The sequence below is a fragment of the Haliotis rubra genome, unplaced genomic scaffold (genome assembly GCF_003918875.1).
Source record: "Haliotis rubra isolate DU_JTF1 unplaced genomic scaffold, ASM391887v1 Scf511, whole genome shotgun sequence".
NCBI classification, from domain to species: Eukaryota; Metazoa; Mollusca; class Gastropoda; order Lepetellida; family Haliotidae; genus Haliotis; species Haliotis rubra.
Window position 1 is genome coordinate 195015 of NW_025767204.1, and position 25779 is coordinate 220793.

The 25779-nt window shown below is 41.3% G+C and overlaps 1 protein-coding gene across 2 annotated transcripts in view; it reads right to left on the reverse strand.

Annotated features, from left to right (window-relative positions):
• The window catches only part of LOC124292287 (sepiapterin reductase-like), a 29589-nt gene extending 6733 nt beyond the window's left edge, over window positions 1-22856 (reverse strand). Inside the window, exons 1-3 of one of the 2 annotated variants that reach the window (XM_046729352.1) lie at window positions 22388-22822; window positions 9140-9389; window positions 7093-7248 (exon numbers count right to left, since the gene is read on the reverse strand). In XM_046729352.1, coding sequence (XP_046585308.1) covers window positions 7093-7248; window positions 9140-9389; window positions 22388-22729 — 748 coding nt within the window. In that variant the 5' untranslated portion in view covers window positions 22730-22822. Of the gene's footprint in view, window positions 1-7092; window positions 7249-9139; window positions 9390-22387 lie in introns of both variants that reach the window. The other variant, XM_046729353.1, reaches the window with a different exon arrangement.
• Between the last annotated feature and the right edge of the window lie 2923 nt (window positions 22857-25779).

A 25779-nucleotide genomic window follows, 5' to 3' on the forward strand; every position in this document is an offset into this window, starting at 1 on the left:
CTCTTCTGGGCGGGCAAAAACGTTCATTGCCTCCAGCTCATCAAATTTTTGCTGCAATTCAATGAGTTTGTTCCTGGAATATTGTGGAACACGTCCCTTCCGTTGTGGAGGTTGGACAGGCCCCATATTCACGGTCGCCTGGAATTGTCCTGATGCACCATTATAGCCGTCGATAGTGGAGTTGAATACATCGTCGTATTGGTGATGGAGATGTTCAAATTTGACTTTATCATCAGTCAATAGCACACAGTCTGGGTCAAGTTGCACAGGTTCAGAATGCCAGCGTGATGGACTCACATTTGTTACTGAGGAAGAGGCGACGTTGTAAGGTGCTTGGGTACCGCCACTAGCCGGTGAAGAGTCATCCATTACCATGATCACATGGGCCTGACAAAAGTGTTGATGACTGTGTAGGGTAACTGGTTGGTCAGTTAGGTTTGGAAGACGGATTTTTCCAGCAACGCTAGATACAACATCTGGGATGGGCCATTCTGGCATCAAGTCATTGCGAGGTTCAACTGCCAGATCACAATCAGATTCTATGAGGGATTCTGGGAGATCTACCTCAAGGTATTCTCCTGGCCAAATTGTATGGGTCTTTCCTGGAGCTCGTAACACATGGGCTCGTCGAACACTATGGAGGGTTTTCAAGGAAGCGCCACTTGTACCGTACTGGAATGTCGAACCATCTGCTAGGATGATCGAATGTTTAGCTGGTCGGACTGTAATGTCATTGATCTCCATGAATGGTATCCCTACAAGGATCTCGACATCCAGGTTTTTCACCACCAGACCTTCAAAAAGAAATTCCTTCCCGTCTCTGGTAAGGGAAAATCTTGTTTCTCCGGAGACATTGAGGGGCGAGAGACCATCGGCTTGTTGTGCAGACTGATTACTTTTCTCAATTTTGAGCCCAAGACTGTGAGCAGCTGTTTGGCGAATCATATTTCCAGTAGCTCCGCTGTCAAGAGTGAGGTGTGCAACCTTGTGTCCAAGAAAGGCTGTCATGTGTGGTGATTGACTGACTTGAACTCTCAAGGCTGAGGCTGACATATTGGGCGATGATGCAGGAGACTCCACGGTTGGTGTTTCACCCTCAGTGACGTCCCAAGTGTTCTAGCTGTGTAGAGACCATTCTCCTCTTCCTCCAGTATGAATGCGATTTGGCGTGCCTTCGCTAGGTATTTGCGATCAGCCTCTGGTAAATATGAGCACTGACTGAGGAAGTGATTGGTAAACGAACGTCCAGCTTGTTTACAAAGTGGGCATACCTTTCTCAAGGGACGCTGAGGTGTCAATGGTGGCTGTCGACGAGTAGGCAAGGACGTCGCTGATCTCATTACTCTGACATCATCTGCGGCCTGTATGTCATCAATCAAAGAGGGCAGAGCTTGGGAAATTTCAGTTTTGATAGAAGCTAGTGTCTTTGATCTGAGTTCGGTACCATATCGCTGCTTCACAATGCGAGGCAGATCCTTATGAACAAGTTGTAGCCACATCAGGACCACAAAATTCTCCAAGGTAGGTGAAAGGTCCTCGTCTTCCTGCACAGCAACATCATGATGGGTAATGCTGCCACCTTGGGTTAGTAGATTGTCTTCTACTAAAGCTGAAAGTCGCTGAAACAAGTCTTCTGGCCTTTCATCAGGTTCACGTTTTATGTCACAAAAATCGAGGAAATGTGCGCCAGATGACTGAAATCCATAATGAAGATGAATCATCTGCCAAATAGTACAAATAGATGTTGAATTTTTGATGATGGAACTACGTGAGATTACAGGGCAATAATTAGCAACTTGTCCAAGCATAAGCTCTAACTGTTTTACTTTTTCCTGGGCAGTGCGACGTTTAGCATCCGGTACATCTTCCCCATCATTGACGAATCCCCGTAGTGGATTGGCCCTGGTTTTCCTCTCCCACTGTGCGTCATTAGCAAGAAACGTGGCAAAGTTGGTATCCAGTGACAAGGTATAAAGCAAGTTCTGACGCCAATTCTCAAAAGAATTCACAGTTTCAGTTTTGGTTAAGCACCACTGCTTCGGTGCTCGGTGTGTGTTCGGCATGCTTGTTCGTTCCAATTTACGGTAAAAATTGATCGATCGCTCACCTATGTGTGAAAGTAACTGACAAATGGTCATTTAGTTGGTAGGAAGCTTCGTTAGGGCTCTTGAAACCGCTGCCACCACGCCTGTGAGTGACAACTACCGAAAACTAGCGTAGGTAAACACACTTTACTCTGTGATAGTCAAAACAACAATTGCCGGGGGGGAACAACCGGAAACACGAGGTTGTCACTCAAAAGGGTTTTCCCAACAACTGCTGGCAACTAACATAATGTGAAGGGCCTCTACTGGCGCATATCCAATATTTTTCAAAACACCATAAACAGTGGACAAAGGGATGCCTGTTCTACTTGAAATCACTTTAGCTGATCTGATGTCCTTGTTATAATACTCTAAAATCAACTTCCTCTTCTCTAAATCATCCATACTGAGGATCACTAAACATGTCGTCTGCTAGCAAGTAAACAAAGGGGGATAACTCTTCACAAACTAATGAAAAAGGATTAACAGAGTTGTCTCTCTTGAATGAAACCAAGCACTTGATAGCTGGTCAAGGTTGTTTATACTAGAAATCCAATTAAACATATTCCTAAAATTCTCAATAATTTCTGGTCATACTATAACATCTGTGCAAACCAGTCTTTCAAATATAGCATGATCAACAAGTCTAATATAGCATGATCAACAAGTCAAATCGACATGAGAAACTGACCATATTACAGTCTACTTTGATTGGTTGTAGCCCATAAGTCATACGCCATTTCTCATATGACCACTAGTCATACGAAATGGACTGGATCAATTAAAACATGTACAGCAAGGGTCCAGCTTCCTACGATACAATAGACTCGTCCACTTTTCTTGTGGGAGATCCAGCTGACAGTCAAACATAAGTCAATTCGTCTACTCTGCATACCGATTGTTTTCAAAATGAGCTTAGAAAAATGGGGTAGGAATATAGTTCTATTTCCTATACGAACATTTATGCAGATTTAATTAAATACTTTATTTATTTAAACTTTGAGTTTACTCATGTTGAAGAGTATGTGACATCAAGGCAAGGCAAACAATAGGTTTTGTTTCAAGGTCATCTTCCAAACAAAAACTCAGCAAAGGAACACTGTATTCACTGGCTGGAACTGGAAATATCACAGCCTTTTAGTCCTACGGGTATAGGAGGAATAAGTTAAGATTGTATTGTAATTTTAATGTTGCACACTATGTAAAATTTACCACCCCAGGTAACACTGAAGAGCTGTAGCTAATTTTAGATGTGTTGTGGCACTAATGGCACAATGAGAGAGTTTGTATATATTGTAAGGATGAGGTGGAAGATGAGTGCCATGTTTTACTGAAATGTCCATTGTATATGAATGAGTGAGTGAGTGAGTGAGTGAGTGAATGAGTTTAGTTTTACGCCGCACTCAGCAATATTCCAGCTATATGGCGGCGTATATGAATGAATGGTCTATTTTAATTAACAAATGTAATGATGAATGTGATAACTTTAATGGTTCTAATGACAATCAAAAGTTATATCATATCTTATCCAGCCCTAATGTATGTTTTATTGCTGCCAAAACATGCCATTTAATTATTTCTTAGCTTATGATACTAATGTCTGTTCATGAAATACCTAATTCAACTTTATATTTTAATTGATTATATTTATTTATCATAACATGTATCGTTTTATACAATAATATTTTATCTTTGTGTACATTTAACAGAACTTAGTCTCTCATAACTGCTTGTTGGAGTGGCTCAACTTTTATTGCTTTTTTGTACTGTATCTATTTTATGTTGAGGTGCGACTTTAATAAACAATCTATCTGTCTGGCTGTGCATCATGAATTCGAAGGGCTGTGGAGGCAGAGTGACAACCACCTGCAACTACGTCCACAGCAGCACTGCACACAGCCACGGCCCTCAGGATCAAGACGCAGTGAAGTTCATCAGTAACATCAGGAAGCGAGCTAGAGAGGAGAGTACTCCAATACCGACCCTGTACCAGGACGAACTAGTGGACACGTTCAGGATATCTGTATCTAACAGAGATCTAGGTAGTGAAGCTGACTGACTATGGTGTAAAATAAGAGAAAAGTCCAGATTTTCCCTTATGTAATATCAGAAGTAATGAAGAAATGGTTTATATATTTATACTTGTTATAAATATAAATAAAATCTGCTTGGTAAATGTTCTTTTTGTGGTCGTTTCATATGAGTCTTTCCATTACCTGCAGAGGTACTAAGAGTTCATAAGAAAAAGCAATGAACCATGACGTGTTTATTTAAGGCGTATAACAAATGGGTCGTATGACTAATGGGGTGCCACCCTTTGATCTGGTAATCAAGGGATACTGGGAACATATTCAGACTTACATGCCTACATGGTCTCGGTAATACATATTGTAGTCACCGAAAAGTAGCGTCTAGGCGACTGCCAGGTAAATCATGCAGGCTTAGGCTGGAAAACGGGAAAGGGATCATCTAGTCAAGTCAAATTTAACTATCCATTTACGCAAGAAATATTCAGAGGTTGAGGAGTTCTTCTCTGGAAAAAGAAAATGGATGGCAGACAGACCAGTGGACAGCAGACTGCTGATTGCTATTTAATGTTTCCTCCATTTTTTAAACCACATGGAAAAAACATAAAAAAATATTCACCACTTATCAGGATAGCATGTTTCAACAAGATATAATCAATGGTTTAAGAGTTCTGCCCCAGAAACTGAAAGAAGATAGACTGGCAGGCTGAGTTCTATATTCCCCAATATTTTCAAACCAGGAGGATACCAAACAAATAGTACACAGAACAGAGTAGAAACATTAAAAAGTAAAGACAGCACAAAACTCTTGATATCTTTGGTTGGCTGCAAGCACTCTGTCCACAAGGCACTGGCTTCAGTCCTTCATTGAGAAAACATATATTTTTTTCAGCATAACTGTTCTCATTGCAATAGCTGTCCCTAAATAATGTTTAACGTTACAATGTTTGTATCTGAAAAAAAATCAAACCATCATTTTTTTGTTATTTGCTATCAGGTCCTTATAATACCACTTTCATTTAACCACAGCTAAGGCTTACACAATGCCTAAACTGATCTGGAAGCCAAGTGATTTATCAAATCACCAGTAAGCAAATGATGCCAATAACCCGAACATTGTTCAGCATGTTTTAGAACAGACACCAAATTGATGCCAAGATCCGGGTTAGAATTCGTCTTCAGCAACCCATGCTTGTCGTACGAGACGACGACGGGGATCAGTGAGGCTCAATGACTGGGTTGATGCATGTCATAGTATCCCAAGGTGAGGTGAAATTGGGTTTAAAGTCGTGCTTGAGAATATTTCGCTCATATGATGACGTGCATGCGTGTGTATGTGTATGTGCGGCTGCTTGTACTAGCCCAGACTTAAGCGGGTTTATAGCACTAGCCCACTGAAATACCATGCCGCAGTGAAGCATGAATACCCCACTCAGACACATTATACTGACTCCCGAGCAGACCAGTCCTTGTTGTACCCATTAATGCCGAGTGCCAGGCGGGGACCAATATTTTAACGTCTTTTGGTATGACACGGTTGGGGATCGAACCCGCGACCTTCCTCTCTCCGGGCGGACGCCCTAACCACTACACCACTGAGGCGGTCTAGTATCCCAAGATCAATTCTAACCCAGATCTTCATGGCACAGCAGTGTGCAGACAGTTCAGGACATTTACAAACCTCTCTACTCCTGTAGCATTGCCACTTGAGCTGATATTCAGGCAGTAATTTTGTTTGCTCAGAGTCTCTGTAGAGCTGTTAAATAGCACATTTTGCAGCAAAGTATTTTTCTATGCAAATTTGCATTAAGCAAAACAAAATCTTGAATAACACTTTACAATGTCTCTTTTTCTGATTGGTTTAACAGTTACTGTTCTACTCCATAAGAGGGGCGGGTGGGGTAGCCTAGTGGTTAAGGCGTTCGCTCGTCACGCCGAAGACCCGGGTTCGATTCCCCACATGGGTACAATGTGTAAAGCCCATTTCTGGTGTTCCCCGCCGTGACATTGCTGAAATATTGCTAAAAGCGGAGTAAAACCCAACTCACTCACTACTCCATAAGGTACACAATTCCATAAGCTATATCTCTGCATATATAGACCCAATATAAAACTTTCACTTTTTCAACTTTCTGAAAATGTGCTTTAGAAAAATAACTTGGCATCCTATTGGTATAAATTCCATTTGAGTTGTTGCCCAGATAGTAAGGATGAGATCTAGTATGTTTGGACAGTCGATTTATATTTTCCATCTATTTTGACTGTTTAGCCTTCTCAAATCTAAATATATAGAAGATACTGAATGACCTTTGTAATGAATGAGTTAATGATTTGGTATCAAACGAGCGAAAGTAAGTTTGATACTAAATCTTTCACAAGTTTAATTAAAATAGTAGTTCACGAAGAGAGTTCAGTATTCTGTTGATTACTCTCCAACATAAATTGATAGAAACTGCCTACAGTGTGATGACTCTCAGCTTTGCACGAGTCAAGCAAGGTATAATACCATTGTGACCGAGGTATTAACATTGTGACGTCATACGTCTAGCGGTATTACACTAGTGATACTTCGCTGCAGTTTAACATAGATATCCCCAGGAGACAGAGTATATTGCCCCCTTGTCCAATGATCCTACTTTAACCCCTTCATACTGACCACCACTGGAGGGTTAAAACATGTACATTCTGATAATCTCTTTCATCGTGAAGCAACCAACCACTGATCTTCATCTATCATGTGGGACACACTATTCACAATACTACAGAGGCACACTTGATGGTGTTACATGGCAAGGATAATACATTCATGAAGTAGAAGAAAAAGAAATCACAGAAGTTTCTAGACAACTGAAATTGTTACAGTATGTTTGTTACAGCTTCTACCAATACATTTGGAGTCTTCTTGGCCAAACTTTGTATATGAACTAGCATGAGTTGATGAGGCAGAATAGTGAAATCCTCGTCCATTATTGACTATATACCTCTTAAAGCTTCCAGATGGTCTTCAGCTTTTGTCTCCTGGATACCCTCTTTATGAAACATATTGGTGTCAACAGGACCAGGGGCATAGTTCAGCACCCTGATGTCAGGCTGCTCCAGTGCAAGTGTCCTCATGAACATGTCACGGAAAGCCTTGCCTGAAACATATCAAAACGATGGTGTCAACAGGACCCCAAGCCCTGCCTGAAACATGTCAACACGATGGTGTCAACAGGACCCCAAGCCTTGCCTGAAACATGTTAACACGATGGTGTCAACAGGACCCCAAGCCCTGCCTGAAACATATCAACATGATGGTGTCAACAGGACCCCAAGCCTTGCCTGAAACATGTCAACACGATGGTGTCAACAGGACCCCAAGCCTTGCCTGAAACATGTCAACATGATGGCGTCAACAGGACCCCAAGCCCTGCCTGAAACATGTCAACACGATGGTGTCAACAGGATCCCAAGCCTTGCCTGAAACATATCAACATGATGGTGTCAACAGGACCCCAAGCCTTGCCTGAAACATATCAACACGATGGTGTCAACAGAACCCCAAGCCTTGCCTGAAACATATCAACATGATGATGTCAACAGGATCCCAACCCTTGCCTGAAACATATCAAAATGATGGTGTCAACAGGATCCCAACCCTTGCCTGAAACATATCAAAATGATGATGTCAACAGGACCCCAAGCCTTGCCTGAAACATATCAACATGATGGTGTCAACAGGACCCCAAGCCTTGCCTGAAACATGTTAACACGATGGTGTCAACAGGACCCCAAGCCCTGCCTGAAACATATCAACATGATGGTGTCAACAGGACCCCAAGCCTTGCCTGAAACATGTCAACACGATGGTGTCAACAGGACCCCAAGCCTTGCCTGAAACATGTCAACATGATGGCGTCAACAGGACCCCAAGCCCTGCCTGAAACATGTCAACACGATGGTGTCAACAGGATCCCAAGCCTTGCCTGAAACATATCAACATGATGGTGTCAACAGGACCCCAAGCCTTGCCTGAAACATGTCAACACGATGGTGTCAACAGGATCCCAAGCCTTGCCTGAAACATGTCAACACAATGGTGTCAACAGGATCCCAAGCCTTGCCTGAAACATATCAACATGATGGTGTCAACAGGACCCCAAGCCCTGCCTGAAACATATCAACATGATGGTGTAAAAAACAGGACCCCAAGCCTTGCCTGAAACATATCAATATGATGGTGTCAACAGGACCCCAACCCTTGCCTGAAACATATCAACATGATGGTGTCAACAGGACCCCAAGCCCTGCCATGCAACTGGTCAGTGGTAATGTGCGTGAATTCAAATACCTCCATGGCACAGGAAGATCATACATATAAAGGATGTCTACTTGTTGGTGTTCAGCCTATTCACATTTCTTAAGATAAGTAAGTAAAGAAGATGGTATGGCCTTGATGTCCACTAAAAAGAAGAATCCTTTTGTGCATTTTCTTGCACTTGGCACACTTACTAACTTCTGCACCAAATTCCCAATTTCAATAGTGGCATGTTCGGAAATGACTTTTTTCACAGTTTTGATTCAAGAATATTTCATAGCATATAACCTTGTAAATGATCTTAACTACATACATTTTTCCATGATAATGGTAACATAGACAGTTGATTAATTCACAAAACTTAATCCATCCACTTATTTTAGTCATCAATAAGTACATAATAAATTTGTACATATGTGCATATCAATTATCTATTGTGAATACTTTTACACATTAATGAACCTATCATACCTCACTGTACTATAAATCACAGTTAATATATTATCTATATCAGTGTCTGCATCATACACTAAATAACATTTGAGATTCAGCTACAATAATCAGCTCATAATCTGAAAGACATTGACATTTGTTCTGCTCAGGGTCAATGAACAGGGCCCTCTGTATGTGAGAGTCTCTATAATATCATTGACCCACCAATATTTCATTACATATTCATAATCAATATTCAGTTATTTTCCATGAGTGTATAGGTCGTCCACTATACTCACCTGAACAATAAAGTCCCCAGCTGGCCATGGGTTGCACTGCAGAGAGTGATGACATGTTGACAACCACTTTAGAAGGTACATCTTTAAACACTTGCATAAACTGAGCATTCAGTGCAACAAGTCCGGCCACATTCACATTGAGGTAGTGAGATACTTGGTTCACGTCTGTCAAATTCCGACAGAACTCACTTCCAACAGATCCAGCATTGTGTATGATCATTGCCTGCTGGAACTCACTTGTTGATCTCCCCTGCAACAGTCAGTCAGGCGGGATACAGTACCAGTACATCACAACATGTCTACAAAGACATCTGCAGTTTGTATATTTACACCAATGCATTTTGAAAATCACAATTAATATTCCTGCTTGTGACCATTGATGATAGTGTCACTGCTTCCCTAATATTGAAGGACTGATGGCTGGGACAAGATCAAAGCTTTCACAAGAGAACAAGACGAAATAGAACATGTGAGCTAAGAAGTGAAATTCTGATTCATAACTGGCATTCATGTTGGCATTCATGTTATGTTAAAGGTCACATGCAACGTAAAACACATCTTTGCAGATTCTGATACCTTTCGGTAAGGACTTACCGAAACAAAGCGTCAAAAATGCAAATTCAACTTATAAAGTTGAAAAATAACGCGATGAAAAAAACCGCGCGAAATCAGAGTTCAAACGTTTCACTAATTTTCCCCAGACTTTTCTGGGGAATACGGGTTTCAACAGCTGGGCTGTGCTCATAGCACGTGCGCAGTGAAATAGGTTCGCGCATCTTGGAAGCGGGCTGTCTGGTGAATACTCGGTGAAGGCTTTGGTGTGAGCTATTTTCATAATGTTTTGTTGATATCTCACAGGCGCGAGCTTTTTTATATGTTATGACAGTAAATAAACTGTTTATGTAATTTCATTTGTCTATTTCACCACACGTTCTTCTTACCGAGTCACTTTCTCAGTTCGATACTTAAAAGCAATGTCATTATTTAGCGTTGACACAATTTCTAACTGTGATATAGATATGTCGCTGTCACAGACAAAACTCAATGTCTTGTTTTATTGACACCTTTGTGTCTGCCTGCCTGTCTGCTAATGACAATATTCAATACATAACTGCGATCACTGACCACATGCAATTTGAACTTAACACCAATCAGGCTATACACCATAAACAAAATGCATTGATTTATGGCCCGAGTTCGGTCTCTGTCACATTATGTAATTACACAGACAGGCAGGTGTGATACTTGAACACATGACATGTTATGATGTCTGTTGATTGCAAAATGTTATACACAAACAATGAGCATGTATTTACAAAACCCAACATCTCTATATATACACACACAATGAGCCGTGAAGGCGGCATCTGCTAATGAACCAGCCGTTACACTTGAGTGCACACCCACCCGCTCTGACTGGGTTCGGTATCCGGCTGCTTCGTTTCGAGGGAGGTAAACCAAAGTACAAAATATTGCACTTTTGATTTGCGATTATACGCTTATAATTTTGTTTATTTGTTTTTTCATAATCAGCAATGCATATTATATGTCATGAAGAAGTGATAATTGTGTTTTAATTATGTTTGATTTTTTGGTTGCATGTGACCTTTAAAGAATGGAATACTTGAGGAGATTAACTGGGTCATAAAATAATTATCACTGCCAACTATATCATCCAAACACTGTATCAGTCTTATTTCACAGAATTACACTGAAACAATAATTGTTTCTCACAAAAGCAGATTAGGCCCACAGAATACAATGAGAAAGAAGCAAGACTTTACTTCAAAGGAACAAATTCACGATGATCCTTCACAATGTAAATAAGTTGTTATTTCATGAGGTATTCTCATTAGTTAAATAACCACGGCCAGACAGGGCTATAGCGAGACAGCAGAGAGCGGTAATGTGGTATTTGCTCCGCTGGGATTTTTCCGCTTCGCCTGCCCCCGGTAAAATTTCTGAGGTTGTGTATGCAATTAATCTATACTAGCCACATAAAGAAACTGTGCACACAGAAAATGCCTTCAGATTTGGAATACAACACAGCAAAGACGAAATGATGTAGACACTTTATAAGCTGAAGTATCGGACCACAAGAAAATGTCAAAAGAACATGAACAATATCCGTAACGATGACGTCAGAAGTTCAAAATCGAGTAGGGGGTCACATGACGAAGTCACAAAGTCAAAAACGGGTATGACCACTGTGTGCGTGAAGCACTGCAGTGCATCGAAGACACATAGAGGCTACCAAATGAGCATTGAAGGCATTGGAAAGGTGCTGCCACCTGTTGTTGGCTCATTCCTGCTCGAATCATTCCAATGGCTTCATGACGTTGAGCAGATGTTAATCTTGGCATGATGTGCATGTGACTTCTCATGTGAATTTGTGAACGTTTGAATGACCAAAGATCAAGCTTTCGACAATGACAGCAATTTCAAAGTTTCACATGTTGTGTGCAGCTGCACGTGCTGCATGTGCAGTAACACATTGCAAGGCCATAGGCCACCGTCAGTGACGTCACGTCGGCCGTCACGTGCATGAGCGTTTGATTGTCTCCAAGACGTGCTATGTTCACAAATGTATTTATGTATAAAGAAGCTGTGTGCCTATATTTATATTTTCTGTGTGCACAGTTTCTTTATGTGGCCAGTAGATATAATTACCTTTATCAAATATTTAGCGATAGCTAGTAGAGATGGTTTTCTATCATTGGTTAATTCACTGTGCAGTTAAAGCAGGAGCCCATGATACAGTCACCAGAATCTCATTCACAGCAACCACCTTGGTTTGATAAGGATTGTAATCAATTAAAAAAGAGAAAATATGTAATTTTTCAAGTAAAATTGATATTTTTATACTTATCCTGACTCATGATGTTTTGCTTATCTCCCTTTCCTTTTTGAATGGTAGTGGAACACTTGAATACCTTGAAGTTCCCGAAGCGGACGTAAAAATACACTCACCCACTAGTTACCTCCCTTTGGCGCTTTTCCCGCACAAACAGTCATGTGACCAGCCTTACTTGTCACTCTCTCCTGATTTTCTGCCCATGCACTTGGATCTGCTGTGAAATCCAAAGTGTCTCCAGTGGGGAGGCTGGGAGGGCTTCTCGTCATGAGTCAGGATAAGTATAAAAATATCAATTTTACTTGAAAAATTACATATTTTTTCTTATCCTGACTCATGATCTTTTGCTTATAGAATCCGACAGATTGGTGGTGGGTCAAGCCACTTCGTGGATTCATCAGCTGTACTTAGATACGTCCTGTATCCCCCCCATGTGAAACTGCGAAACGGCATTTCCGTGATCCTATTCTTCCCACTTCCGTTATAACTTGGGGGGACTACTTTCTTGTCTTACTTCAGTCTCAGACAAGTTGAATCCTGTTGATTCATGTGGTTACAGATAAACTAGTATCTTCTTATTACTAGATATCTCATAACAACCCATAGATTATGATAAGATCTTTATCATAAATGAGTTGCGACCCCTTCACGTACAGGTAAGATCTTTACCCGTACAGGATCTTTAATCACTCATGCTAGCCTGTCCTAGACTGTGCGCATGGACTTTCAAACTAATACTTTTTCCTTAGTAAAAGTTATCAACAAGTCAACGTGATAAAGGGTGAGATTTTCCAACTCAGCGCCTTTGAGGAACCGTTAGTTGCTGTGCTACAACGAGAGGCCCAAATTGGTGAATGCCTGAGACGTCTTCAGTGGCTATGTCTCTCGGAGGTAGTGGTTGGCAAACACTGTGTCCGACTTCCAAAAGCAGCCCTCCATAATTGCTGGTATAGAGCAATTTCCGTGCAGAGCCAGTGTTGACGCCAGTGCTCTGACTTCGTGTGGGTTGGAAGCTCTAGGAGGTTCTAGTCCTGCTGCTTTATAGGCTCTCAATATGACGGCTCTCATCCCGAATGATATCGTCATTCTTGGGACTTGTGCTGATGTCTCTGTGGATAATGGGATGAACAGGCATTTGAATTTTTTTGTCTCCTTGTCTCAGTCTTTTGAAGATATATCTTCAGGGCTCTGACCGGACACAAGGATAGGTCTTCTATATCCTCTGGGCCGAGGATTGTAGATAGCGCTGGTACGTGGAACTGTCTATCTGGCTGACCAGGTAGTTGGTTCTTGGCAATGAAGTCCCATCTAAGTCCTAGATGAACTGCAGCATTTTGCCCCCTGTCAAATCCAGCGCATGTATCTCTGATATTCGAGCTGCCGTGGCTAACGCAAGCAGGAACAGAGTCTTCTGTGTCAGCAGCTCGAGGATAGTCTGGTCTAGAGGTTCGTAGGCATCACTCGTAAGATGACGTAGAATTACATTCAGATCCCAGGCCCGGAGCTCTGAACTTCTTTTGCTGGTCCTCCAGTTTAAAAGATCTCAGCAGAGCAAGTAATTCTGGTACTTTCGACAAATTGATGCCTGTTTTCATGGTAATCACTGTACTGATGGCGGAGAGGTATGTAGATAATATCGAACATTTCAGATGTCTGGTCTGTCTAAGATGACACAGATATTCCGCCACTTCCGCAGTGAAGCCTTTCCGCCTTGCATAAGTCTCAAACTTCAGCCACTTGTCATCATACAGGTTACAAGTAGATCTGCGTAACGCTAGCATTACTGCCTTGGCTGCCCTGGCGGAGTATCCTCTTTTCTTCAAACATGTTTTGATACGGTCCACACGTGTAGCTGGAACACTGTCGGGTTCCCGTGGACTTGCTTGGTGTGCGGATGTATGAGTAGGTTCGGCCAATCTGTAACTTGATTGCTGGACTTCCGATATCTTCTATTAGGTCTAGGAACCATACTCTCGCTGGCCAGTATGGCGCGACCAAAGTCAGTTGTAGCGCCTGTGTCTGTTTGATCTTCAACAGCACTTCTGGAAGTAATATCGGGGGTGGAAACGCGTAAGCATTTAGTCCTTCCCAAGATATGCTCAGTGCATCTGTTGCCCAGGCTTGAGGATCTGGAGCTCAGCAAACGTCTGTAGTTGTTTGTTGAACCTCGTGGCAAACAGGTCTATGCAAGGAGATCCTATTTCCCTTATGATGAGCCGGAACGCTTCTGGATGGAGCATCCATTCCGTAGGTGACGGGTGCAGTATTCAGGAGAGAGCATCTGCAAGTACGTTCTTGGTATGTTACACGCCTTTATCCAGATGTTTGCTTCCTCCGTGATGTGGAATAACTGGAATGTGAGCTGTAGCAGGCTTGGAGACCTTGTGGATCATTGCCGATTTATGGAGAATGCCATTGTAGAGTTGTCTGTGTGGACCATCAGCATTCTGTTGTTCAGCGAGCTCGACCATAGTTGTAAGGCGTTGATCACAGCTTTCATCTCCAGCAGATTGATGTGAAGATGCTGCTCTATTTTGGATCACCTTCCTGATGCAACTTGATTGTTGAGATGCGCACCCCAGCCCTGCATCGAAGCTTCTACGTAGAGATGTGTGTCGAAGGCCGGCTCTTGTAAATAGATCCCTCCGCAAACGTTCGACCTGTGCGTCCACCACAGTAAATACCTCTTGAGGTTGTCTGGCAGGAAGATAGGGTCGACGCTGTCTAGATGTTTTGTCAGGAACCGTCGCAGCGGTCTTAGTTGTAACCTTTCTGTGCGAGTCAAGTCCTGCGCTGAGGTTAGTAGACCGAGTAGAACTTGCCATCATCGTAGTGTTTACGGAGAGACGACTGCTGGTGGAATCATGGCTTGTATCTTGACCCAATGATCTTCTGGGACGACAATACGATTCTGTGTTGTGATAAACCTGATCCCCAGAAATTGCAGATCTTGTTTTGGTTCCAACTCTGACTTCATAAGGTTCACCAGCCATCCTAGTTGAGTGAGCAACTTGATCGTGAAGTTCAGCTGTAGTCTGAGTTGATTGGCATCTTGGTGAACCTAAATTCGTCCAAGTAGAAGGCATTGCGTAGACCTCGATGATGTAGATATGCGACTATCGGCTTGGTTACCCGTGTGAATAGCCACAGAGCCGAAGATATTCCAAACGGTAGGACGTTCCATTGGAAGTGCTGCCCTCTGAATAGGAATCGTAGATACTTTCTTGATTCCGGATGTATGGGGATGTGTAGATACGCATCCTCCAGGTCTATGCTGGCCATGTAATCTGCTGGACGGACGAGTAGTCTGAGTTGAGGTAGGTGGATCATTCTGAACCTCTCTGGTTTCAGTAGATAGTCTTTGTTGCATTTGCGCATGTTGTAAATCAGTCTGAACTTCTCCTTGGAGTTCTTCTTGGGTACTAGAAAAATTGGGGAATAGAAGCCTGGAGTGAGATAAAGCTGATCTATTATCTCTACCGCCTCCTTCATAAGTAGTGAGTCGATGGCTTCTTGTAGTTTGTCTGCCTGTTCCTCTGCATAGTCGAAGACCATTGGGCTGAGGGTTAGCGGAGGTGTGGCCTTGAGTTGTACTCTGTATCCTTCTCTTAGTACTTGGGAGACGTAGTCGTCCTCTAGTATTCCCCAATTTTTCCAGTACCTTTGTAGACGTCCACCCACTGTCGACAGTTTTACAGGAACGGCTGAGGGTGGAAGACTCCAGTCGTTCCGAACCTTGATATCAACATCTAGTTCCTCTGGATCCTCTGGGAGTGCGGCCTATCCCTGAGTTTCCACTGTAATTTCCGGATGGGCGACAAAAAAGATCCTTTGCCGCCTCTGAAGCTGGGGTACTTCTTCTCCTTTGCCTTCTGTATGCCAGAATATTTTGACTTGCTGTTATACTTTTGCGAAGTATGACGGATGACGTTGGCCAGAGTATCTATGGATTTTATCATCATAACTTCTCTAGAGTTGTGCGTAGCTTCCTTAGCTGCATCATCTATTTGTCCTCCAAAGATAGTAGGCACCTCTCATGCAGCTCTCAGTAGCGGTTGGGTGAATCTATCACTCCATGAACAGGATGCAAGTAGCCCTTGCCTGAGTAGTAAAGTGAGACCTGCAGATATAGATGCCAGATGGTCCGATAAAAAGTATTGGTCCTTCTGTGTTATGAGGGCCGAACATATCATTCTATCCTCTTCCGAACTTGAGTTCTGGAATTTATTGATCAATGCTTCATTGATGGCTCTGGACCTGGCCAACCCGAAGAAGGATCTCCTTGTAGCAGTATCAAGTTGAGATAACTTTTTATATTCCACTTTATACATCTTGTTTCGGGAGTTGTTGACTAACTTTATGTTATCATCCCATTCAGGAGCCTTTGTAAATGGATCCATATGATGTAAGGGGAATCTCTTCACATTAAATGATGGTAGATGCTGACTCTGGTACTTGGATGCTTTCGCGAAAGCTGTGCGTAGGTTAGAGGGTACCTTGGATATAGGTTCAATCGGAGGGATAGTGACGGAGTAGAAGTTGTCGTTACGCATCATATAAGTGTAGACTTCATCTTTATCGTTAGAAGGAGACTCAATTTCAACCGTTGGCAATCCACGCTGTAACTTCTGAGTCTGGGAAGACAAAGTCTGCTTGCTGATCCCAAGTCTCCTGCATATTAGTGCTAGGCCTCTGCGACTCATCCATCTGCGAACCTGTATCCCTTCTCAAACCTTCATCATCCTTTAGCGAACCTCTAACTGAAGATTCCTCCCTATGTGAACGTCTATCTTGAGAGTGCTCTCTTTGCGAACCTCTATCTGTAGATTCATCTCTTCGTGAACTTCTGTGATGTGAGCCTTCTCTTCACGAACCTCTCAAAGTTCTGCGTTGGTTGAAGCTGCTGCGGTGTAGACGAAGCGTTCGTGAACGCTGATGAGTTCTGCGTCTCAACTTCACTCCGTTGAGAAGTTGGTGGTAGTTCTTCAAACAGCTGGCCTGCTGTGACCATTGCAGGGGACGATCTAGTAGTTGTAGAAGTCGACTGAGTCGCTGATCTCATAGGTACTTCGGGTAGAAGTAACGGGGGGGGTCATCAAAAACGTCTACTTCATGTGGAGGTAATATCTCTTCCTTGAAGGATTTCTGCTGTGTTGACTTACTAGCACGCGTAGATTTACCCTCCGATCTGGTAACAGATGCTTTCTTCTGCGATGTAGAAGAAGATGACATCTTTTTCTTAGCCTGAGACGGAGTCAACTGCGTTGTAGTCGATCTCGTCTTGGCCCCCTTACCAGCAGACTGCCCCTGCAACACACTAAACATAGCACCAGTATTATGAACTTCAGCAGTAGCAAGCAGCATACGGTTTGAAGGCTGATCTCCTGTTTTATCAGTCGTGACTTGAGATGACTTCCTCACCCGTTCCATGGCACGTCTATAGATATATATGACAAATATTGATTAAATTGAGGATTTGATAAATCAACACAATAAGTACAGCGCAAGCTGGAAGAACATGGTTTTATGCACGAAGGGCACTGGGGGTGAGGATCAGCCACGGATAACCTGTGCCTGCAAACACTGCAAGATTTCATGAAATGTAAACAAAGTTACATAACGATGAAATAAAGACACAAATACAAATAATTTTTACAATTTTTTTACATATAATATAATTTTGAAGAATAGGACCTAAGTAAAAAGCATATAATGCCGTATAAGGGACTCCAGTGCTCGCCGAACCATCCGCTTGGGCGAAAAGGGAGAGTGACAAGTAAGGCTGGTCACATGACTGTTTGCGCGGGAAAAGGGCAAAAGGGAGGTAACTTTTGGGTGAGTGTATTTTTACGTCCGCTTCGGGAACTTCAAGGTATTCAAGTGTTCCACTGCCATTCGAAAAGGAAAGGGAGATAAGCAAAATATCATGAGTCAGGATGAGAAAAAAATATTTTCTTTTGAACAAATTCAGAATATTTAAATGTGTTTTAAACGTAGAGTTGTATGTGGATGGCAAATGAGTATACAGTACAACCAGAAATTATTGAGATTTTAAAGATTGTAAATTTTTATATTTTTTTCATTCATTGCGCACGTATTAAATGTGAATATTAGCAGAACATAACTCCAGATTCAAAGACAGGTGAACAGTTAGTATTTTGTCAAGTCACCATGGGCAGCAATGCAGGCTTCAATGCGGCGGGGAATACTACTGATCAAAGAAGTTAGAAAGTCGTGGTCCATGCTGTCCCAATATCGGACAACCTCTTCTTTCATTTCAGCAATATTTGTCAGATTTTTTTTATTGACACTTTCCTTCATAAGTCCCCAGACATTTTCTATTGGATTTAGGTCAGGGCTATAGCTTGGCCAATCTAATAATGTCATATTTTGGGTCCGAAACCAGGCCTGTGAATGCTTTGAACAATGTTTTGGTTCGTTGTCCTGCTGGAAAAACCAAAAATTTCCATAGAACACGTGAGCAGATGGAAGTAAATGTCCCTCGAGAATATCAATGTATTGCTCACTGTTCATATTCCCTTCAAATACACAGAGGGGCATTGCCCCTAACACAGATATGCCACCCCACACGTTAAATTTCGGACTGTACAAAGCGCTGATACAAAGGTTTTTCAGTTTGTTTGGTCCCGAATTTCAGTGTATTAGGAAACAGCCACACAGAACTTTCATCTGAGAAAATCACATTGTCCCAGTTAACATTTCTATGCTGTAAGCACCAGTTCACCCTTCGCTCCTTTTGTTCAGGTTTCATGATCGGTGATGGAATTCCTCGACTTTTCTGCCAACCCATTGCATGCAGCTCAGTTCTAATTGTCTCCTTACAGACAGCCACAGTCTCTCTATCAATCATATCCAGCCTTAAGTTTTCTAAACTCCTTCGTTTGTTTTTAGAAACAAGAATACCAAGCCGCCTCCTGTCACCGACAGTCAATTTTCTGGGCCTACCTGCTCCTCCCTGGTGCTCAATGCCATATCCATTTGCAATATTTTTCAAAACACGATAAACAGTGGACAAAGGGATGCTTGTTCTACTTGAAATCGCTTTAGCTGATCTGATGTCCTTGTTATAATACTCTAAAATCAACTTCCTCTTCTCTAAATCATCCATACTGAGGATCACTGAAAATGCCCTCTGCTAGCAAGTAAACAAAGGGGGATAACTCTTCACAAACTAATGAAAAAGGATTAACGGAGTTTTCTCTCTTGAATGAAACCAAGCACTTGATAGCTGGTCAAGGTTGTTTATACTAGAAATCCAATGAAACATGTTCCTAACATTCGCAATAATTTCTGGTCATACTATATAAAATGTTGTGAAAAGAAGAGTTCTTACAATACCAAAACGTGATGATATAAAGGGTGAGTGAGTTTAGCTTTATGCCACACTCAGCAATATTCCAGCTATATGGCGGCGGTCTGTAAATAATTGAGTCAACAGTGATCAACAGTATGAGCATCGACCTGCGCAATTGGGAACCAATGACATGTGTCAACCAAGCTGATGATATAAAGAGGTCTGCTGAATGTGGAGATTGTAAGAGTTTTTGGAAGACGTTAAAGAAAGCTACACAGGGAAATGTTTCAAGTTATTCGATGTCTCCGGATATTTGGTATGATTATTTCAATAATTTGTTGAATCCGGAAGCTGAAAACATTGATGTAAATGATTTTGAGTGCTTTGTTTCCCAGTATTTTAATTCACATTCTTGTGAGGATTGTAATGATTTGCCTTCACAGATGATCTTTTGTCAGGTGAAATAACCAATAGAGAAATAAAATATGCTCTGAAAAGTTTAAAAAGTGGTAAATCTGCAGGTGAAGATGGAATACCCCCTGAATGTTTAAAGATGTCAGGAAATTTTATTGTACCTTATTTGAAACTTATTTTAAATAATATCTAAAATACTTGGGATTTTCCAGACTCATGGAATATAGGTATGATTTTGCCTTTGTTTAAGTCAAGTAAACCGACCCCAACAATTACTGAGGTATTTCCATTCTCAATGTTACAGGTAAATTGGTCACTACTGTTATAGAAAAGCACCAAAATTTTTGGTTAGATGTCAATCATCTTTTATCAGAATGTCAAAATTACTCAACAGTTGATAATCTACTCATATTAAAAGTGTTGTGTTCAAAATAATTATGATAGGTTGATTTTATAGTGTGTTTATTGATTTTAAAAAAGCTTTTGATTATGTGGATAGAAAGAAATTGTTGTATGTACTGCTTACCAAATGTTATCATGGAAATTTGTTTAATGTCATTAAAAATAGGCATTCTTCAGTAAAGGATTAACGTCATCTAGTAGAACAGAAGGGTTTTCCACTTCTACTTTAGTGGTGTGAGACAGGGTTGCATATTAAGTCCAGCTTTATTTATCTTTTAATTAATGAAGTAGTAATAGAAGTTAGTATGTAATGAGTGTAGTTATGGTGTATTTGTGAGACAGGATATTGTTGATTTAATGTTGCTTCTCTTTGCTGATGATGTTGTCACGTTTTCAAATAATGTTAATATGGCCTGCAGAAACAATTAAATGTACTGTCCTTTTGCAAGAAATGGGGTTTAGAAGTCAACTTACACAAAACAAATGTGATTGTATTTAGAAATGGAGGTAAAATTGCTAAACATGAACACTGGGCATTTGACAATGTTCCTTTAGAAATTAAGACATATTATAAGTATTTAGGATTAGTTATATATTCTAGCTTAACATGGACAGTATCTTGCAAAACAATAAGCATGTCAAGCTTCTAAAGCAATTATTTCATTATATACATTTTTACAAAGAACTTGTAAATGTTCCATTTTCTACAGCATGTTCCATTTTTTATAATAAAATTGCACCGATTTTGCTGTATGGCACAGAGATATAGGGCACTAAATATAATGAAGCAGTAGAGAAAGTCCAATCATCTTATTTTAAACGCTTTCTACAGGTTGGGACGTTTGCTTCTAATAAGGCCCTTTTAGGTGATACAGGGCGTTATCCTCGTTTCATTCTCAGCCAAGTTAGAGTGGTTAAATATTGGTGTAAATCACAAAAGATGAAACGACAACGATATCCTTATCAATGCTATAATTTATTAAAAACTCTTGGTGATGATGGTAAGACCTGTTGTAATTGGGTTTCAAATGTTAGATCGTTGCTTTTTACTTGTGGGCATTATTTGTTTGGATTTCACAAGACTTTGGTGATGAAAATTTATTTCTATTTTCATTAAAACAAAGATTACAAGATATGTATTATCAAACCTGGCACAATAGTATTTCATCTTCATCATTTTTATGTCATTATAATTCGATCAAGTCAGCTATAGAACAAGAGAAATAGTTAACATCATTAGAAAATAAAGATTTGATAAGAGCCATAAATTCAGACTTTCCCTACACAACTTTAATGTCAATTTTTCTAGAGGGTATAAACAAGACTATATTGATGTAATTAAATGTACAAACTGTAAATTGGGCTTTATTGAAGATGAATTTCATGTATTATAAGTTTGTGATAAATATAAAGATCTGAGAGAGAAATATCTTCCACATGCTAAACATGTCCGTCAAAACAGAAAGAGCTCCTTCCGTTCCCCCAACCATAAACCTAACTATAAACCTAAACCTAACCCTAACTTAAATTTTGGACTTTTAGTCATTTTGTGAGTTCTCTAGTACTTGTTGTGAAAAGTTTTGTTCATAATTCTAGTATATTTATAAATATTATTTGGGATTGGGGAATGGGATGAACTCTTACCAAATATTTATTTATTACTAGACAAATACTTCATTTTGTACGCACGTGACATTATATATACACATTATATACACTAACTGTAAAATGGGCCATAAGGCCGTATATATTCCCGAATAAAGCATAAAGCGTCTACCGATCTGTCTTGAACCACAGGACTATTTAATCATTTTATTACAACAAACACTCCTGTGAAAGGAAGAAACATATTTTTCTATTAACATGAAAGTCACTATCCTACAAAGCCCAAGTCAAGTGTATTTATGTACTGCCGTACAGTTACGAACTCGTGTGTTTTGAGTTCGTGCCAAGGTGAGTGGCACGTGTATTAACAGTTATCTCATATGTTTGATGTGAACCAACGTCAGCCTTTGTTTGAAATCTAAGTCATGTAAGTTACTAGAGGGGAAAGATTTCCGCCCGTAACTGTCGTATTTATTTCTAATCATTATATGCCTGAGAATATCCGCTTACGTTTTTTTTATCGACAGCCTTTACCTAACCCTAACACTAAAATCTAACCCCAAACCTTACCCTAAACCCTCGAAATAATCCTAATAAATAGAATACATTTGAAGTGGGGGGTTACGGGCGGAACTCTTGCCACTAGAGGCCCACCTACCTGGAGGGAGTCTTTGAATAATGTTTCGTATTTATGTTGATCAAGCGTCCCCTGGTCAAAAACATGGGTCACGCTCAGAACAGCGGGACTTGCTTTCGTTGACAGAGTCTTGGTCACTGTCAGCTGTTCCACATCCCTCGATAACGCTATAACTAGGGATCCTGGCGGAAATTTAGATGCAAAGTTGACAGCGATACTTCTTCCGATGCCTCTGCTGGCGCCGGCGACAATGCATACGGTTTTGGTAGAAAACAGCCCTTTCCCAGTTAAGTCAGCCATTGTCGCAAGATTGACGTGCAGGGGGGTCAATGAAGTTGTCTCCCTTTGAACATGATTTATCATGAAGCTGACGCGTCCGCTCACGACATGAATATGAATACATTCCAACAATTCTTCCGTGAAATGTTCTGGATATCCTGTTTTGAATGTTACATATGCATTTCATTACAACGTTTCAAAACGTTATCAGAAAAAAACATCCCAGAAATGCATTTGGAAACGTTTTAAAATTCACGGTTGTTTCCCAGAATATCGCCTCTGGAATGTTCCAATGTGGAGCTCTGTTAGGGATGTGTATCATTCTTATTGTTTTCATTTCTGTCACCGATTGCAGTAACTATTTTTACAGGCAGTTAAGGAATGCATTGAGACTTGTACTGCTTCAGACATGAGTCAAACATTATGTAAGATGTATACGTATTTCTGTTTTACGCGGGTGCTAAAGACTTGTGGACGAACTTTATGGACGTGTATATATATATAAGTGACCTATGAAACAACGTCAGGTACGTATGAGTATAACACTATATATTGTAAACTGAGGAAGGGAACCCAACAAGACCACCAAATCTCTGTCTCAAAGATTAACCACAACCCTCAACACCATCAAGGATAAGGATGTCTTTCATTCTTTTCGCAGAAAGTATTTGAGACTAGAGAAGATCGACGTGGTGATTCTCGAGGAAGGACTTAATCTTACAACTTTACAGTGTCAGAAACGAATCATCCGCTTATTCTCCACGGTAAATGAAAGGACAAGTTAGTTCCTTAAAACAGACATATAATGGGGCATTTGTTACTTAACCTTATTGGCCCTTATTACATTGAGAGCTCTTCCGACATTAAGGACAAATTTACCAATGAAAGAAAATATCATCTGAGGTTTACCGAGAAAACAGTACTGGCTAGCGACCAGTCATCGCCAACACCTGGCTGTAGCGCTTGCACAGACAGTTTGATTTTAACTCTCGTAGCATATCGCTTACAGTGTGATGTGTCAATGTGTGAAATACTCAGGAAGCTGTCTGTGCAAGCGCCACAGCCAGGTGTTGGCGATAACTGGTCGCTTGCCAGCATGTGAAATGCCGGATTCCCTTATTGATGAAATTGCCAGTGTAAAACCTAAGAATGAGGCATGACAATTGAGAGTGACCGAAAACTGTTCACAAGGCAGTATGGCAAGAGCGCTCGGGATGACCCCAGCTTTCCAACAGACAACGTTCCCTTTATACAGTAGTGGAGCATCACCACCTGGTGACTATACAGTTCACAACTTCTGACTTACAATCAAGCATGATTCTCCTACAAATATTTCAAAGACAGCCATAACACGTCTTCTTGAAAGTGGTTTGATAAAGTTTACACATCCAAAACATCGCCAGAGCTTTCACAAAGTTTTATGGTAGACATGTTAGTTACATTTGAATTGTTTTTGAATCCGTGACAGAAATGATGTCCGATCCTTGTTTCTGTCTTGATGCGTTCCATCTGTTTCCGTGTTTTTAGCAAAGGTGAATGGTGTGACATGACACGCTCATTCACGGATATCTGGTGCATGGGTGTGGAATAGACAAAGTGATGGACTCACATAAAACTTATGATTATACTTCCTCAATTATAAAATGTGTCATAGGGGTACACAAAGTACGTGATCTAGTTTACCAGTTGTCCGACATTTTTTGTGGACGCTGCGATGGCTGAGTGGGTTAGATGGCTCGTGTGCTGGCGATTAGGTGCCTGACTCCGAGAGTGTGGATTCGAATCCCAAAGAGCTAAAGTACTAGAGTGAGTGAGTAAGTATGATTTTACGCCGCTTTAAGCAATATTACAGCAATATCACGGTGGGGGACACCAGAAATGGGCTTCACACATTGTGCCCATGTGGGGATTCGAACCCGGGTCTTCGGCGTGACGAGCGGACGCTTTAACCACTAGACTACCCCACCGTCCCCTAAAGTACTAGAATCTGTCCTTAAATGAGAAAGTATATAACGTTACATTTGACCACAATGGCATTGTGTATTCATGACTTTTAAGGACGTTGGATCAGTGCCTGTGGACCGGTGTTACTACCGATCGTTTTAACTGTCTTTGGTTTACTTGCTTTTATTAGTTACTGTGTCTGAGCAAGCCAGGTGGTGTCTGCTACACGCGGAGCGTCCAGAGACTACTGGCATGCTGTAAAGTGACAGTGAGTGAGTGAGTTTAGGTTTACGCCGCAGTCAGCAATATTCTAGCTATATGGCGGCGGTCTGTAAATAATCGAGTCTGGACCAGACAATCCAGTGATCAACAGCATGAGCAGCGATCTGCGCAATTGGGAAACGATGACGTGTTAACCAAGCCAGCGAGCCTGACCACCCGACCCCGTTAGTCGCCTCTTACGGCAAGCATGGGTTACTGAAGGCAATATTCTAACCCGGACCTTTGGAGTGAGTAATGCGTATTCAATATTTCACAGTCTATAATTAACAGGCTACCTACAAAACCAAACTGTTGACGATCAAGGGCGCACCTGGTCAACGACAAGAGGACAGTCCGAAACAAGGCTCTACGAAATTTAGCTGAAATTGCTCCAGACATTCATGAGGCAACTACAGTACGAGTTACGGGTCACATGATTAAAATTATCTCCATGGAGCTCATCTCCATGCTAAACAGAATCAAATCGTCTGAACTGGAATAAACTAGAATAATTGTCACTTTATTGCTTGTTATTTGTTGGTTAACGTCCCACTCAGCAATGTTCCATCTATATGGCGGTCTGTCAGTAATGGAGTCTGAATCGGACAATCCCATGATTGACATGATAAGCATCGATCGACGCAATTGGGATACGATGACATGCATCAACCCAGTCGACCACCCGACCTCGTCGTCGCTTACGACAAACATGTGTTGCTCAGGGGCGGATACAGCTTTTTGAGAAAGGGGGTGTGTGTGTGTGTGTGTGTGTGTGTGTGCGTGCGTGCGTGCGTGCGTGTGTGTGTGTGTGCGTGAGCGCGTGCACTGTTGTGAAAAGGAGGGGTGTACACTTCATTTTCACAAGAATTCCAATGGTCATTCAACAAACTTTCAGTACAAAAGGGGGTGTGCACAATAGCAAGAGGATA